Source organism: Chinchilla lanigera, unplaced genomic scaffold (assembly GCF_000276665.1).
Source record: "Chinchilla lanigera isolate Chin_1 unplaced genomic scaffold, ChiLan1.0 scaffold00041, whole genome shotgun sequence".
NCBI classification, from domain to species: Eukaryota; Metazoa; Chordata; class Mammalia; order Rodentia; family Chinchillidae; genus Chinchilla; species Chinchilla lanigera.
Window position 1 is genome coordinate 18,048,108 of NW_004955442.1, and position 16,076 is coordinate 18,064,183.

The 16,076-nt window shown below is 48.1% G+C and overlaps 1 protein-coding gene across 6 annotated transcripts in view; it reads right to left on the reverse strand.

Annotated features, from left to right (window-relative positions):
* Tango2 (transport and golgi organization 2 homolog) overlaps window positions 1–16,076 on the reverse strand; it is a 37,560-nt gene that overhangs the window by 11,631 nt on the left and 9,853 nt on the right. For 4 of the 6 annotated variants that reach the window (XM_013517773.1, XM_013517770.1, XM_013517771.1 and 1 more), the window contains 3 exons: window positions 10,367–10,463; window positions 9,892–9,951; window positions 2,468–2,556 (listed from right to left, as the gene is read on the reverse strand). In XM_013517773.1, coding sequence (XP_013373227.1) covers window positions 2,468–2,556; window positions 9,892–9,951; window positions 10,367–10,422 — 205 coding nt within the window. In that variant the 5' untranslated portion in view covers window positions 10,423–10,463. Of the gene's footprint in view, window positions 1–2,467; window positions 2,557–9,891; window positions 9,952–10,366; window positions 10,464–12,358; window positions 12,464–16,076 lie in introns of those variants that run through there. The other 2 variants (XM_013517772.1, XM_005391746.2) reach the window with 2 other exon arrangements.

Sequence of the window (16,076 nt, forward strand, 5' to 3'; positions counted from 1 at the left end):
GGACCATGGAAATGAAAAAATACACCCCAAAGCCCAAGTAGGCAGAAAATATTGTTTGGTTTTTTTGTTGTTGTTGTTTGTTTTTTGTTGTTGTTGTTGTTTTTCCAGTACCAGGAACCAAACTCACGATCTTGCGCTGGCCAGGCAGGTGCTGAGCTAAATCCCCAGCCCCAGGCAGAAAATATAAGCAAACATTTAAGCCAGATCAAAGAGGATACAAGGGAAACCCAACATGGAACATGAATTGTAATAAATGAATCTATGCTAGATCATTGAAGGAGAAAGAACTCACACAAGTAACTTTGTTGCTTTGCTTTTTGAAACATGGTCTCACCATGTGTTCCAGGCTGTCCTATTACTATAGCCCAGAACTGCCTCAAACTCATAGTAATCCTCCTGCCTCAGCCTCCTGAGTGCTGGGATTATAGGTGTAAGCACCATGCCCAGATATCACCTAAGTAACTTTGGAAAACAGAATTTTGAATGGATACTCTAAAGCTAAAGGTAAAGAAGAACTGCTTAAAAATGTTAGGCTTTAGCTGGGCATGGTGATTCACACCTGTAATACCAGTACTCAGGAGGCTGAGGCACTAGAATTGTCTTGAATTCGAGGCCAACCTGGGCTACATACTGAATTTAAGGCCAGCCTGAATTACACAGTGAGAACTTGTCTCAAAAAAATTAATTAATTTAATTTAAAAACAAAAACAAAAAACCTGTGAAAGAACTGGGAAACCAAACAGTTCTGCGAAAGAACAAGGTTGGAGCACAAACACTATACCTGATTTAAGGCCTGCTGAAAAGACACTTACTTGATGTTTGACTTTCTTTTTTGAGCTGGAGTCCCTCCATGTTGCCTTAGCTGGCCTTGACTTCCTAGACTCAAATGATTCCCCCACCTCAGCTTCCCAAATAACTGGGACTACAGACATTCATTCCACTTGGCTCAAAAGGACAGTAAGTAAGATACTGTAGTGTTGACATCAAGACATACACACATATCAGTGGGACACAACAGAGTGTGGAATAGACCCACACATATATGATCAACTGGTTTACACCCAAGTTGCCAGAATTATACAATAAGCAAAAGAATATCCATCTAGTAAATGGTGCTGAAACAACTAGAGGGATAGGGGTAGGGGATGAACCTCTACCATTACTTCACACCATGTACAAAAACAATTTTTTTTTAAAATCACAAACCAAACCATAGACCTCAAAGTCAGAAGGCTTCTTTAACCAAATAGAGAAAAACATCACTGAGGGGCAGCACAGACTTCTCAGGCAAAACACAAAAAAAGCGAACTACAGTGGAATAGATAAACTGCAATTTGTTAAAATAAAACATTCTGCTCACCAAAAGATAGCATCAAGGAAACGAGTAGGCGTACATTTAGCCAACAAGAGTCATCCAGAATGCATAAAGAAATCCTACAAGTCAATAATTTGAAAATGAGTAAGAATTCCTTATCTGGCCAAGCAACAGAGTTAAGATTTTCTCTCCTGTATAAAACAAACAAAAATCAAAGGAAACATATGGGGAAAAAACCCAGGTCTTGTGATAAAAGATCTGAGAAATGAGAAACAAATGAAGTGAGGCCCGCATGAAGTTAGAGCCCCTCATGAGATCAGAGTCCGCAGGATCCAGTGAGAGAAAGATGTAGGGATCCAGGCAGAGGCCAGGATAGGGTGAAGAGTTCAGGAAGACTGAGGCAGCCAGAGTTCATGAGACAGAAGACCAAAGAGAGAACTACACAGAGGTATCTGGACATGGGATCAGCACACATATGAGGCCAGGAAAGAATACCCAGAAGGACTGGAGGGATAGTCCTTACACAGGACAGGGAAGAGCGCTTGCTCTCAGAAGCCACATTAGAAAAAGCACGTAATTCCTGGTGCACTGGGTTCATTTCTGAGGAAAATCAGACCTTAGGAGTTGAGAATAATTAGCCCTATGCTGGGCATGGCTCTGCACTTGCCTGTCAAATTTCATCTCTTAAACCCTATTTGCATCTAGGGTGAAGCTCAATGGTAGTATTTCTAAGAATATAAAATGTTCCCTATCCAAGGCTTTGCTCCCCAACTCAACCCACTATCTCTGGAGCAAAGAGCGCACAACAGAACCGTGGACGCAGACACAAACACACACACACACACGGAGGTGCATGCACACACAGCAGGGTGCCTCGGAAAGTGACCAAGGGACATGGTCTCCATATGCAGACTAACCAAGGCGTGTGATGCCATGTGGACAGTGCTGGGTGGACAGCTCAAGGAGGCTCAATGGCTAACCTAGCAATGCCCCAGACCCCAGACCCACACCTCTCCATTCATATATTTGGCATTTACACTGGAAGCAGGGCTCCTGTGATGCTCATTTTGGGACTTGTGGGTTCATGCTGCCCCAGGGGCTCAGGTGGGGCCACATTGAATAGCTGTCAAACAGGTGTAAAAGAAGACTTACCACTGAGAATCTCATTGTTGTTGCCCCAGAAGTCGGCTAGCTTGGATGGTCTGTGGTAGAATTCATCCCTGTTGGCTGCCAAGATAAGCCTGAGAGAAGAAAGCATGACTGGCCATTTTACACAGAAACAGAAAAGCCATGTCCCCCTCGGGACTGAGCCCAGGGCCTTCACACTGAGCTACATCCCTGCCTCCCTCTTTTTAACTTTTTGTCTTTGAGACAGGGTCTAAGTTACTAAGTTGGCCAGGCTGAGCTTGAATTTGTGATCCTCCTGCCTCCACCTCCCAAAGTGCTGGGATTACAGACATGCCATCAGGTCCAGCTCGCCCCTCTTTATTTCTCTGGGTCCTAGGGATTGAATTAAGCCTGCACTGTATACCCTCAGCCTTCTCACTTATTAAAATATCAAATTTCTGGTAGTAGTTTACATGTACAAGTTCCAAAGAGGACAAGAACCCACCCGTCCTCACAAGGCCTTTACCTGACAAAGGTCCACAGTGACTCCAGGCAGCTCCCAGAGAGACTGCTCAGAGCCCCTGCCTAGGAAACAGACAGGTGCCATGCAAAGATTTAGGTTTGGCTCACAGCCGGGAGACAGGTTCGCCAGGCCCAATGGGACAGCCTCAACCCCTGTCCATACAGCCCCCGCCAAATAGGGCCTGGCCAGTGGGAGGATGGCTGGGCAGGTGAGGATCCTCAGTGTTGCCACCAAGCACACAGCAGGAGCTGGGCTAGAGACATGAGACCACCCCTTCTGACCATCTGTCCTATTCCCTGAGAACAGCCATAGCAAGCTTGCAGGCTTCCTGGAAGTGTGAACCCCTTGCCAAAAGGACTTCGAGGATATATGCCAAATCTCAGCAGCACGTAGGGCTTCTGAGGGCTGTTTCATTCTGTGATTTACAGTATTATATGTGTGCAGGGAGGTGGGGCAGTGTTATTGCCCAGGGACTGTACATCACTTCAAGCCCTCTGAGTCTTTGATGAAAGCCTTCAGGGTACCCCATTTGGTCCACCCTACCTCTAGCTGCAGTACCAGCCACTCTCTGTCTCATCGACTTAGCCACCTTCACGGTTGCACCCTATCTGCCCAGGGTAGCAGAAGGGTGGCCGCCATCCTTGCTACAAACCGCAGCCATTCACAAAATAATCCTTTGTACCTCTAACTAACAAGTTCCAATCCAGACTCAGCCTGTGTGTCACACCATACCTGCTGTGTCCCTTCTGGACTGAAGTGTCCCCACCACTACCCACCACCACTGCAGCAGGGCCAGCAACAGGGCCTGCACTTCCTGGGCATCCTAGCAGGGCCATCCTGGCAGGCACCAGCTGAATAAGCACATTTGCTCCTGGGCCTGCACAGGCTCTATCTGGACAATGGTTAGGAGGAGGAAGATAACATAGTCTCCAAGTGGCAAGAAGTTAGAGAGTTGTGAAAGACACACCAGGGACCAGGCTGAGAGTCCTTATTGCCACTAAGGATAGGAGTCGATTTCCATGTGGTCTTTTTTTGGTACTTTCTCTTAAATACCAAATGTTCTTTCTCTGCTCTCACCTCCCTGGCCTTGAGGATAGATGAGAGAAGGGAGCTCAGAGGCCCCTGTCAGGGCTCCAGGGAGAGGATGATGAGCTCTACAGCCCAAAGCCAGGTTGGGGCTGTTAGCTTTGGTTGCTGACTATGATTTTATTTTATTTTTGGTTGCCAATTCTTACATAAGGCTCTAGCACAGGAAAAAAAAAAAAATTTAAGAGGAAATGAGATGAAAAGCTGACTAAGCGGAGCATTTTATGCTAAGATGTTCAACTGCCTATTTTTAAACAAGTAATGTTTGCCTAATAATTTGAAAACAGTAATTGCCGGGTTATTTTTATTATAGGAGTCCCTGCTTAGTTGAATTGCTGGTGGCTTGGCGGGGATTTCATTAAAATACAGAATTCAGAGATGAGCAGGTGTAATGAGCACTCACAGTGAGCCCTAGACAGAGGAGGAAGTGATTCCCTCAGTCAACACTGGTGGGGGCTGCAATGCAGAGGAAGCTTCATCCGCACCCAGTGTGCAGGGAGCTGGGGCTGTGACACCACAGTGCAGGGCTCGGAGCATGCCAAGTCATCCCCGGGCTTTGTTCTGTTCCACTAACTGCTGCGACTGATGATCTATTAACACCAGGCAAGCCTCACACTGCTGGGGTGAGCATTTGCAATACATGAGGGGTGAGTCTATGCACTATCTGCGGGTGGGCGTGTACACCATTTGAGGGTGAGTCTGTCATCATGGGGGTGGGGGTAAGTTGGCAGCAGGTAGCAAGTGCTTTGTGCTGTGACCCAGCAATCAAGTCTTAAGGGGTAACCCCAGAGGCAACAGCTTGTCCAGCAGCCACTCCAGGTCCTAGCCAGCAAGGGGCTTCACACAGGAATATAAAAAACATTTTTTAGTAAGATGAGGGTTACACGACAATGTAACCATGTTACCCTGCTGGTGGTATCTTCATTTTCTATGACAGGTATCAAATTACTGCAAACATAGCATCTTAAAGCTACAAATGCTGGTCATTATCCCAAAAACATAATCCCAGATATTAAAATCCTAAAAGACCAAAACCTCTAAAGTCTACTGCATGTGGTAGCACACACCTATAATCCCAGTTACTCAATTTGAGACCCTGTCTCAAATTAATTAATTGATTTTTTAAAAAGGACTGGGGATATAGCTCGAGTTCAATCCCTAGCATCAAACCAAACAAACACCCAAAATCTAAAGATCTCACGGGGCATGGCAGTATACAACTGTAGTCCTAACACTTTGGAGGCTGAGGCAGAAGGATCACCGTGAGTTCAAGGCCAGCTTGGGCAACATAAAAGTTTATGTCTAGCCTGAACTACATACAAAACCTTGCCTCCAAAAAAACCATACATAATTAAAATCTAAAAATCTCCAAATTCTCCCCCACTTCCTCCCTCCCTCCCTCCCTCCCTCCCCCTCTCTTTCTTTCTTTTTTTAATTTGAGACAGGGTCTTGCAGATAGTTCTGGCTAACCTTAACTCACTATGTAGCTCAAACTGGCCTCCAACTTGCAGTAATCCTGCCAAGACATCCCTAATGCTGGGATTATAGGTGTGTACTACTACACCTGGTCCAGACAGGCATAGTGGCGCATGCCTGTAATCCTAGAACTCGGGAGGCTAAGGCCGGAGGATCGTTTGTGAGTTGAGACCAGCCTGTGCTACAAAGTGAGCTCAAGGCCGGCCTGAACTGCATAGTGAAACCCTGTCTCAAAAAGACCAATCAAACAAACAAACAAACCAAAATACTACACCTGGTCCAAATTCTAAATCCTAAAAATCACAATCTTTTTTTTTTTTTTTTTTTTTTTTTTTCTCCGGTACCGGGAACCGAACTCACGACCTTGCGCTTGCCAGGCAGGAGCTTTTGCCGCTGAGCTAAATCCCCAGCCCCAAAAATCACAATCTTGAAAGATTAATCTCAAATGTTGAAATTTCTGAAAGCCACTATTGCCAAAAGTGTAATCTAATGCCAAAAAAAGGCTACATAAAGAGGGACAGAAAGCAGAATTATGAGGAAGAGATTGACCATGAGATGCAGCAACAACAAAAATATCAATATAAAAATGCATTATTGGGGCTGGGGGTTTAGCTCAGCGGCAAAAGCGCCTGCCTGGCACGCGCAAGGTCGTGAGTTCGGTTCCCGGTACCGGAGAAAAACCAAAAAAAAAAAAATAATAAAAATGCATTATTTAATGTGTAAACATTGTATTGTCTCCCTAGTGTGAGATGAAAGCAAAAGAAAAATACATATTTATATATAAAAGACAGTTAAAATAGTTACACTAGTAATTTCTCTTAGTTCATGGAGGTTTGTGCTAATATTGTTTGACAATTAAATGTTGCTACCTTGTACTCTGAGTAACTAATTTAAAGGTAACAATACACAATGTATTAACCATTGTTACTCTCCTATTATATTGTTTTGGAATTTTGTTGGTTTTTTTCTTTAAAATGATTTTTAAAAAAAAAAATGCATCAATTATCTGCATTGATATTGAGCTTGTAAGTAGAAATGTTGAAACTTCCTTAACAAATGAAATGATGTTCTTTTTTTTTGTACCAGGAATCAGACTTGTGACCTCACATTTGCCAGGCAGACAAATGATGTTCTTTTTATACAGTACATCCGTATTTGTGAAAAACAAAAGTTCTCCAAATCTTGGCTGTCTGAGTAACTACATCTATAGCTGCAACCTATCATAGTTACAGATCAATCTGAGACTGTCTGCCATATTTCCAATGACCACAGTTATAAAGCTGAGTACATACAATTACCAACCATAGTGATACGTATTTATACATTTCACTTTTGACCTATTCCTTTACGGTTTGTGTGGTACTGGGGATTAAACCCAGGGCCTCCTGCCTGAGCTACATCCCCAGCTCAAAGGACTATATGTATGTATTTTGAGATATAGTTTCTCTATGTAGCCCAGATTGGCCTCAACCTGTTGATACTCCTGCTTTAGCTTCCTAAGTGCTGGAGTTACAGCCATGTGCCATGACACTGATCAAGAATTGTTTTAAATTATTTTCCCAGCCGGACCTGGTGGTGCACGCCTATAATCCCAGCACTTTGGAGGCTGAGGCAGGAGGATCATGAGTTCGAGGCCAGCTGTGCAACATACTGAGTTCAAGGCCAGCCTGAACTACGAAGTGAGACCCTGTCTCAAAAAGACAAAAAATAAATAAAAATAAATATAAATAAAAATAAATAAATAAATAAATAATTTTCCCCTTCATTGCATTTTCAGGATTGTGATTTTTGGCAATCTTAGACTTTAGGGATTTTTATTTTGATCTTTTGGGATTTCAGCACTTGGGACTATGCCATTTTGGTTTATGGCCCAAACTCAGACCAGTACCCACTTGTCTGTTAATCCACAGGTCAGTCTGTAGGCAAAGCTGGCCCACTGCACAAATCTCAAGGTTGTAATTGAGACCCAAGTTAGGGATTCCACAGAAAGACCTATCCTACCGGCTTGTGGCCTGCCACTGCTGCTGGACACCTCCAGAGCTGGAAGGGAAGGAGCCACTGGAAGCCCTCTGAACCCCTCTGTCAAGGTTGAGAAAGCCTAATGCATATTCACTCAGTCACCTAGGAGCAGCTTATTTAGTTTTTGGCCTATAAACTAAAAGGTGCGTGGGAAATGCTGAGGCCACCAAGATCCACAAGGATAGGCCTAGCAGTGATGCACACATTCCAAGAGAGGAAGTAAAATAGGTCTGTGCCCACCCTCCTCCTCTCCACCTGAGTGGCCAGCAGCAGGGACCAGCATCCTGGAAGCTGGGGGTTAAGCTTCCTCCTGGAGAGGTGAGGATCTGACCATAAGAAAAAACCCCTGGGGCAGCCTGCTGGAAGAGGCCACACCAAGCTGCTCAGCCTATCAGGACTTAGTTTCCCAGAGGTACCACATAACAGCACTACAAGCCGGATGGCTTCAACAATAGCAATTTATTATCTTGCAGTTCTGGAGGCTGGACATCCATGATAAAGGTGTCAACAGTTGGTTTCCTCTGAGATCTCCTCTCAGCACATAAACGAGTCTACTATCTCTGTATTCACACTGGCCTCCCATAGTATGTCTGTGTCCTAATCTCTTTTTATAAGGGCACCCATCACATTGAATCAGACCTGCCAATATGGCCTCATTTTGCCTTCATTACTTTTTTTTCCAGAATGTATCCCCATTTTAAAATTAATCTTACTGGTATACACATTTATGATACATAATAATTACATTCATTTTGAAGATATAAATATATAGAGATATATTGATCATTCTCAGTCTCCTCTCTCCCCCTCCTTCATCGCTTTGTTAAAAGTTTATTTCCAAACACAGTCACATTCTGACAAGTGAGGATTCAACACAGGAATATGAGGGGGACACAAGGTAGCCCATAGCATGTTATGACTACGGATGACTCCCATCAAGAGTCTGTCTCTTGCTGGTGTGACTTTACAGGAACAAACTCAAAGGGACTATTCCCACACCTCGCCAAGAGCCAGCTGTTAGGGGCTGGGGATTTAGTTCAGTGGCGCAGTGCCTGCCTGGCAAGTGTGAGGTCTGAGTCTGATTCCCCGGTACCCTCTCCCAAAAAAATATGGCAGCCAAGACCCAGCTGTGATAATCATAATGAAGGTGCTGGAAACAAAGCCTGGCTTTCTTTTCTTGTCTTTTTGAGACGGGGTCTCACTATGCAGTTCAGGCTGGCCTTGAGCTCACTAAAGCCTGGCTTTCTAATCAGTATTTTCAACTCAGGTTATTTCGGCCTGTTTTCCAATTATCTTATTTTTGCTAAGGAAGTGGCAGGGGGAAAACAGTAAATGAAGGACAATCCCCAGGGTCCCAGGCTGACTTGAGGTACAGTGAGGCCCAGGTAGCAAAGCAGGAAGCCTGGAGTCCGATCCTGTTGGCCAGCACAGGTTGGAAGCAGAGCCTCCCCTAATGGTGACCAGGTGGGTACAGCTTGTCCCATGTGTGTGGCCACTAGGTACTTGTGCCCAGGTCCAAGAGGAGCCCTCTTCCTCCTCCCCTCACCCCCTTTTTTTTTCTGAGATGGGTTCTTGCTAAATTGCCTAGGCTGGCCTTGAGCTCATGGTTCTGCTGTCTCACCCTCCCAAGCACACAGGATTATAGGAGCATGCCATGCCACAGTTTTCTCAGCTTTCACAGTTCTCCTTACTGCCTTTTGCACGGGGTATGTATACTCACCATTTCCTTCTCCCTCCTTCTTACCATTTTTACATTACATAAAGGCGGTCCACAAGGAACCAAATATCAAGTGGGGCTGTGGCTGTATCTGGGAATAACAAATAGTGCTCATGACAGATTCAAGGATCCATTCCCTTGCTTGGAAGATGCTAGAGAGACATTAGAGGATGAAGGGCAGCTTTCCCCCCGCCTCTTCTTCAGGAGGCTCCTGCAACATGTGTGGCCTCCCCAGGTCCTGGCCCCTATGGTGCCAGTAGTAAGCAGCATTCAGTGTCCAGCACCCTCATCTAGCATTCACCCAGTAATAGGTGCCAGGACCCAGAAGATAGATTTCCAGCAACTTCTGCCAGCACGGCAACTCAGGGACTTCCTGGCATCTAGTGGGTCACAGCCATACCTTCTCTGGCAAGGTCTGGATCTCAGCCCGAAGGTAAAAGAGAAGGTACTATCCTGGGCACCCCATCTCAGCCATGGAGGCAGTGGTTGCTCCCTATATCTGCTATTCCTGTATTCTTAGAGTTATGTTCACCTCTCTCTAGCCAATCCCTCACAACGCCAGTGCCCTGTGATAGTTAGTAGTTCTTTACTACACACTTGCCCTGCAGGATTCTGTCTGGAGGCTGGACCCTGACTTGCCTTACTCACTTTGCTAGGGGCTGTTCAGGATCACCTCCTCGAGCCTGGCCTGCCTCTCTGGTCTCTCCTCTGTCGGAAAGAAAAAAACACTGGGCACCCACGCAGTTGCTGTTGAGTGAATTTAGCCATGACATTAAGTTCCACAGGGTCTATGCAATTCTGCAGTGACTCAATGGGAGAACTTAGCTGAAACAGTCTGAATCATTTCTGGAACACATCTTTAAGTGAAGAAAACTTAGCCAGGTGTGGTGGTACACACCTATAATCTCAGCACTCTAGGAGGCTGGGGCAGGAAGATTGAAAGTTTGAACTCGTCTTAGGCAATTTAGTGAGATCCTGCCACTGGGACTCGGCCATCCAGGGCCTGGCCCACACGCCCTGGGGCCTTCCCTCGCCTCTCTTGTACATGGTGCCCATGTGGAATTAGAACAAGCTCGTACCCCAGACCCAGCGGAGCATGGCAGATGCAGGGCAAGGGGGTTACCTGTATGCATTTTTGGAAGCAGGTCGAGGATCAAACTTAAAGAAGATGATGCACATGAGTGGCAAGGGGTAGCTTTGCTCACACAGGGTCACAAAGTCTGAGGGAAAAGGAAAAGAATAAGTTGAATAAACGGCAGTCAGCAGGTGACAGAAAGGCCTCACGGAACCTGCAACAGCCCAGAACAGAACCACCAGTGAGCAGGGCTGGATGGGCAAAAATCACATGGTTGTCGGCACCGTACAAACCTCTCCCTTCACCTGGGCGTTCATCAGTACTGAGCAGTCTGTACCTCTGCCACCACAACACCCACTGACCCTGGACCTATGATGCTGGTGGCAGGGGGAATTGTGAGTGGGTGCCAGAGGCGGTAGCACCTGCCGCAAGAATAGGAACCACACATGCAGCTGGAACCAGCGGGTGACAAGCTCTCCTCTCCAACAGTGCCAAGTTTCCCCCATAAGACTTCATCTTGGTTCTGGTACCCCCCCACAGGGCCTTACGCCCCACTCACCTGGGAGGCTTTATTCACTCACACCAGCAGGCAGGGACACGTATTAGGGATGTGCCCTCAAACCTGGGTGACAACGCATCCCTTTGCCATATGGACCCTGGGCCCTTGGGACCCCAGCAGGCATTATCCCACAACGGATTAAAAAACTGAGATTAGAGTTCAGTACCACCAACCCTGAAAATGACTTGAAGGTCCTTGAAACGTGCATAATGCAGATCCAGGGCAGAGTCATTGTCTGTAGCAAGAACAAGGGACAACCAAGAAGCTACTCCAATACTAAAGTGGGGTGAACAGATTCCTCTGAGAAAAGTCTAATGAACAGGCATGTGTGGAGTACAGGTGTTCAGCGTATGTGCACAGATATGAGTGTGCAGAGCTAAGTGCCTGAATATGTTGGTGTGCATACACACACATGTACTTGTATGTGAGAAAGTATCTGTGTGTGCATTTATGTCTGTGTGCTGCTATCTGTATGCACAGTCTATGGCCACTGCACCCTGAACGTGCCTGATCTCGTCTGTATGCACGTGTGACTGCATTTGTGAGCATATGCAGGTCTAGTGGAGGTTACTGAGCTCCAAGTGCACAAGAAGATGCCCTAGAGGTCTGAGTGGGCTGTGACCTGTCTCATGGTTCTCTAGGGCTCAAGGTGGGCCATGCCCTGTCTTGGGGCACCCTAGGGATTGGGAAGTGTCTTGGTAATGGCCCTGGCCCCAGATGTTTAGCCCATCGTGCCCACTACAGCTTGTGCTCCTCCCAGAAGACAACACATCTATAAAGTGTATCTCTGTGTTTCAAGCCCTCTATGTATCTTGCTGAGGCAGAAGGCCAGGGTGAGATGTCCAGACCTAGCCCATATTTACTCCACATCTCAACAAGTCATGGACAAGCAGCCACACAGGCCATCTTCCGGGGAAGGACCACCATGCCTGTCTATGGTATAAAAGCAAAGGGTATAGGCTGAGAAAGGATCCAGTTCACTGTTCCAAGCTAGAAGCCTCTGAAAGCCTCTGAATGCCCAGTTGAGAAAGGCCCTGGGAATAGTGAGAGCTCTCCTCTGACATCGGTGGCCCCTGATTCTTGGGCCTCTGATATAAAACCTTTGTAGATTCTGGATCTCAGCACTCACAGAACAAAGGTATTTCCACTGCACCACCCACAGGGAACCTGCCAACCTCATGGGACCTTTCCATGGACACCACCATCATATTCCCCCACTCACTGGTCTGGTTCAGAGGCAAAGACACAAAGGATTCATCCCACCATCTATGAATGCTTTTCTGTTACTGTGGCCCCACCAACTCCCACAGACCCCACTGAGATCAGCAAAGGACCCACGCCCAACTGGCCCTGAGTTTGTCTGTCTCTTCTCTCTCTCTCTCTCTCTCTCTCTCTCTCTCTCGCACACACACACACACACACACACACACACACACACACACACACACGCTGCCAAGGCACTCCAGTCCTCCTCTACCTACCCACATATCCTTCTTCCCTGGTATCTACTGTATGCTGGATCCCTGCAGGGTGGATGGCCACTGGGAACCAATCCTTTGCCCTAGGAAAAAGCTGGTGACAGTCCAAATGAGACTATCATGGTGATGTGACCATCTACAGAACCACAGGTTGCTAGGGAATGTGCAGCCCTTGAAAACAAACATGCACTCTCAGGTATCCATTGCCTTTTGTAGGCTGCTGAGTCAAAGGGATGCCCAGCTGAGAAAGGTTCTGTGTGGGAGAGGTCAGAAGTGGGCTGGATGCCCCTTTTTGGGCGCCCCAGTAGGTACTACCATCATCCCATTGGTAACTTATGGCTCCAGCACTGGTGGGAAAGTGATTGGGCCAACCCTCTCTGTCAATATAAAGCAAGAGCTGCGGGGTGGGGGGTACCTCAAATAGTTAGTACCTTTGGGTATAAGTGCCAGGAGTAAGGATCAGCAGAAAGAGACCTACACATGTATCAGAGACCACCCCCCCAAAAAAAACCACCCAGCTGAAGCAGATGGAAAATATCTGTAGAATGAAGGCAGTGATAGTAAAGTGGAAAGTTTACAAAGTGCGAAAAGGAACTTTTAGAAAGTTCAAGAAATGGGAGTTATAGGAACCATAAACTAAAGGTGAGGAGTGAATTTGTGTGTGGGGGGGGGGGGGCATCAAACAGCAATGAAGTGAAAAGCAGATTGGAAGCCAGGTGCTAGGTTCAAATCTGGGTTAGCAGATTAGAACCCAGGCCCAGCATGCCTGGGCAACTGAGTGAAATCCTGTCTTAAAAATTTTAAAGAGGGCTGGAGACATAGCTCAGTGATAGATCATTTGCCTAACAGGCACAGGCCCTGGGTTCATCCTAGACCTGCTCCCACCCACAAAAGGACCAGATTGTACATAGTTGATGAGAAGGATCAACAGAATCATCCAGAAGACAGTGCAGGGAGATGAGAAGCATGCTAGGCCTTGTGTGGGCCCCAGGAGTCCCACTTGCCAGGTGCTGCAGATGGGGAATCCTGGCACCCACATTCCCAGAAGTCCTAAGTGGTCTCACCATGGGAGAGTTGGTCTTCCCCAGACATGAGAACCTGCCAACCTGTGATCACTTGGAGAAGCCCTTTCGGCCAGTCCCTGCTGGAATCCCACTGGCCCAGAGCCCAGGGGCTCCCTAGGGCCTACAATGACCGAGGGCTCATCTAAGGGCTGCCCACTGGGAACATGCTGTTCTGGACGTCAGAGGAGGCCTGTACTCTCAGCTTTGGCCCACTTCAACCTCCCTGGGCTGTGTGCCTGGCTGCTGCCAGAGATACTGACAGGGGCAGCTCTGGTCCTATAGTTGAATTGCAGAACCCTGCCAGCCTAGCTGAGTAGCAGATTACCCCTCAGGCAGCAGTGGTGGGGAGGGCTCCATGGTCCAGAGGAAGGCCACCGATGGATCTCCAGGCAGCCTGGCATTGGAGGTGTGGGTGCAGAGCCCAGGGCTGCAGTCTTGATGAAAACGTGGTCATTGGGAGGGAAGGACCAGAGGAAAGCCAGCCCCTGGGGAGGGTACCATCAGGAACTGCCTTTCTCTCCAGTCCCTCACCTCCCACTCAAGCCAGGCCCACTGCTCACCAGCCCTTCCACCCAGCTCTGGTCAACAGGCCACCTCCCTTCCTTCCCCTCTTTCCTTCCCCTACTGCAGTCCACTCCTTCATCTAGGTCCCTATATATTCCCTCTGCAAACTCCTGGTAGGTCCCAGTGGGCTGTGTGTGTCTCCCACCCAGTATCCCTACAGAGCTCTAGTGCTCTCTCTAGGGCCTGGTGAACTCCTCCCTGACACCCTGTTCCCTGGGTCATCTCACTTCTACTGACCTGCCCAATTCTGAGAGCAAGTGTAGGTATAGCCCTTGGCTCTTAGTCACCCCACAGCCTAAACCACTCTACAGGGAAAACCTCAGAGCACCCCACTCATTGTGTATGCCTGCTACTCATCACTCAAGGCCATTTCCCATCGCTTCCATAGTCAGTGGAGCCCACAATGCTACCAGTGAAGCTGGGGCTCATCCATAGGGGCATCCACATGTACCACACATGCCTGAAAGGATGCCTGAGCTGTGTAGGAGAGAGTGGCATCTAGAGGACAAACGAACCTAGTTTCTCCAGTGATACTTCCACTATGCCCTGCCCTACTCCTAGGCTCAACACATGGGACATCCTCAGCAGCCTGAGAAGGCCACAGTGTGGTCAGGGCCATATAGGATTCTGGGATCACCTCTGAGACCCAGGAGGCCAGAGCCAGATGATAAGAGCAAGTGGAGGAAGAGGCAAGAAGAGGAAGAGGCAAGCAGGAGAGCCAGGAGCCCAGCCAGGAGCCTTGCCCATAGGCCTCCGGTACCCTGGCCTGGCAGTATGTGGGCAACCGTGAGGAGCTTTGCCTCACCTGAGTCCTATGACGGGGCTTCCTGGCCCAGTGGACTGAGGAGGCCATGAAAGCAATCTGCACACATGGCCAGGTTTGCCAGCAGCAGTCAGAGGGTCACATACTGTTTTCTCCATATATAAAGGGCTCCCTCCAATCTCCGCCTGGCCTCACATCACCCAGGATAGCAGAAGAACCCAGGCTAAAGGGGAGGGGGAGGGCCCAGGTGCCACCACAGTGGCACCTAGTGGCCAGACAGTGCTCCACAGGGCAAGGAGGGGATGGCTGAGGCGTTTTGTCCCTCTGCCTTGAGGTTCACAGGGATGATCCAGCCCATTGAGAGCTCAAGGCAATGTATGCAAGGTCACATGGCCAGCATGGCAAGGCGTGTGGACCAATACCTGCCAGTTAGACTTGAGGTAGGGTGATGAACTGCTAGTCAGCATGGGCACATACATATGCTGGGGTCAACTGGGCCTTGCGAACCCCACAGTAACTCCCAGGTAGGTCAGAAGATCCCCAGCGCTGGATCTGCCCCTCTGTTCCACCCAGCAGATCCATGCACTGCTCTGACCAACCATGTCACAGAATTACTCGGGAGCTGACATACCTTGCCACCTCTGCCCTCCCTCCCCAGGGCACAAGCAAGAGGACAGAGCAGCAACCTTCCTCCTGGTCATGGTGGTCTTACCGGTGGTACGGTCTCAAGAATAACTGCCACAAGGGGCTGGGGATTTAGCTCAGCGGCAAAAAGCGCCTGCCTGGCAAGCGCAAGGTCGTGAGTTCGGTTCCCGGAGAAAAAAACCAAAAACCAAAAAAAAAAAAAAATAATAACTGCCACAACACAGGGGAGAATCTGGCCTTGGCCAAGCCCATAGGGATGAAAGAGCTCAGACGGAAGGCTCAGACTGAAGCCATGTAGGCAGCAGTTGTGGGGAGCCAGTGATGGAGCTGAGAGCAGAGCCTGCCATATGCCCAAACATCTTGACCCCACGCCAAGACGCAGGAGCAGCATGGCACAGCACAGTGGAGATCCTCCTGAGCCAGGAGTGCAAGACTGAATCACTGCGAGAGGAAGCATGCCACTTCATACTCACTGTGAGCTCCAAAGGAGTCTTACTGCAGCCTGGCTGCTCTGTAAAGAAAACCAGGGGGCTGGACCCATTGGCAGAGCAGCCGGCTCAGGCATAGCCTAGCTTTGCATCCTGGAGTCTTCTTGTTGTGGCTTCCTTGTAACACCGTATTTCCCAACTCACAGGGACTCCACTTTGCTGCACGTGATAATCAGGCAATCTTTGTCACAATCAAG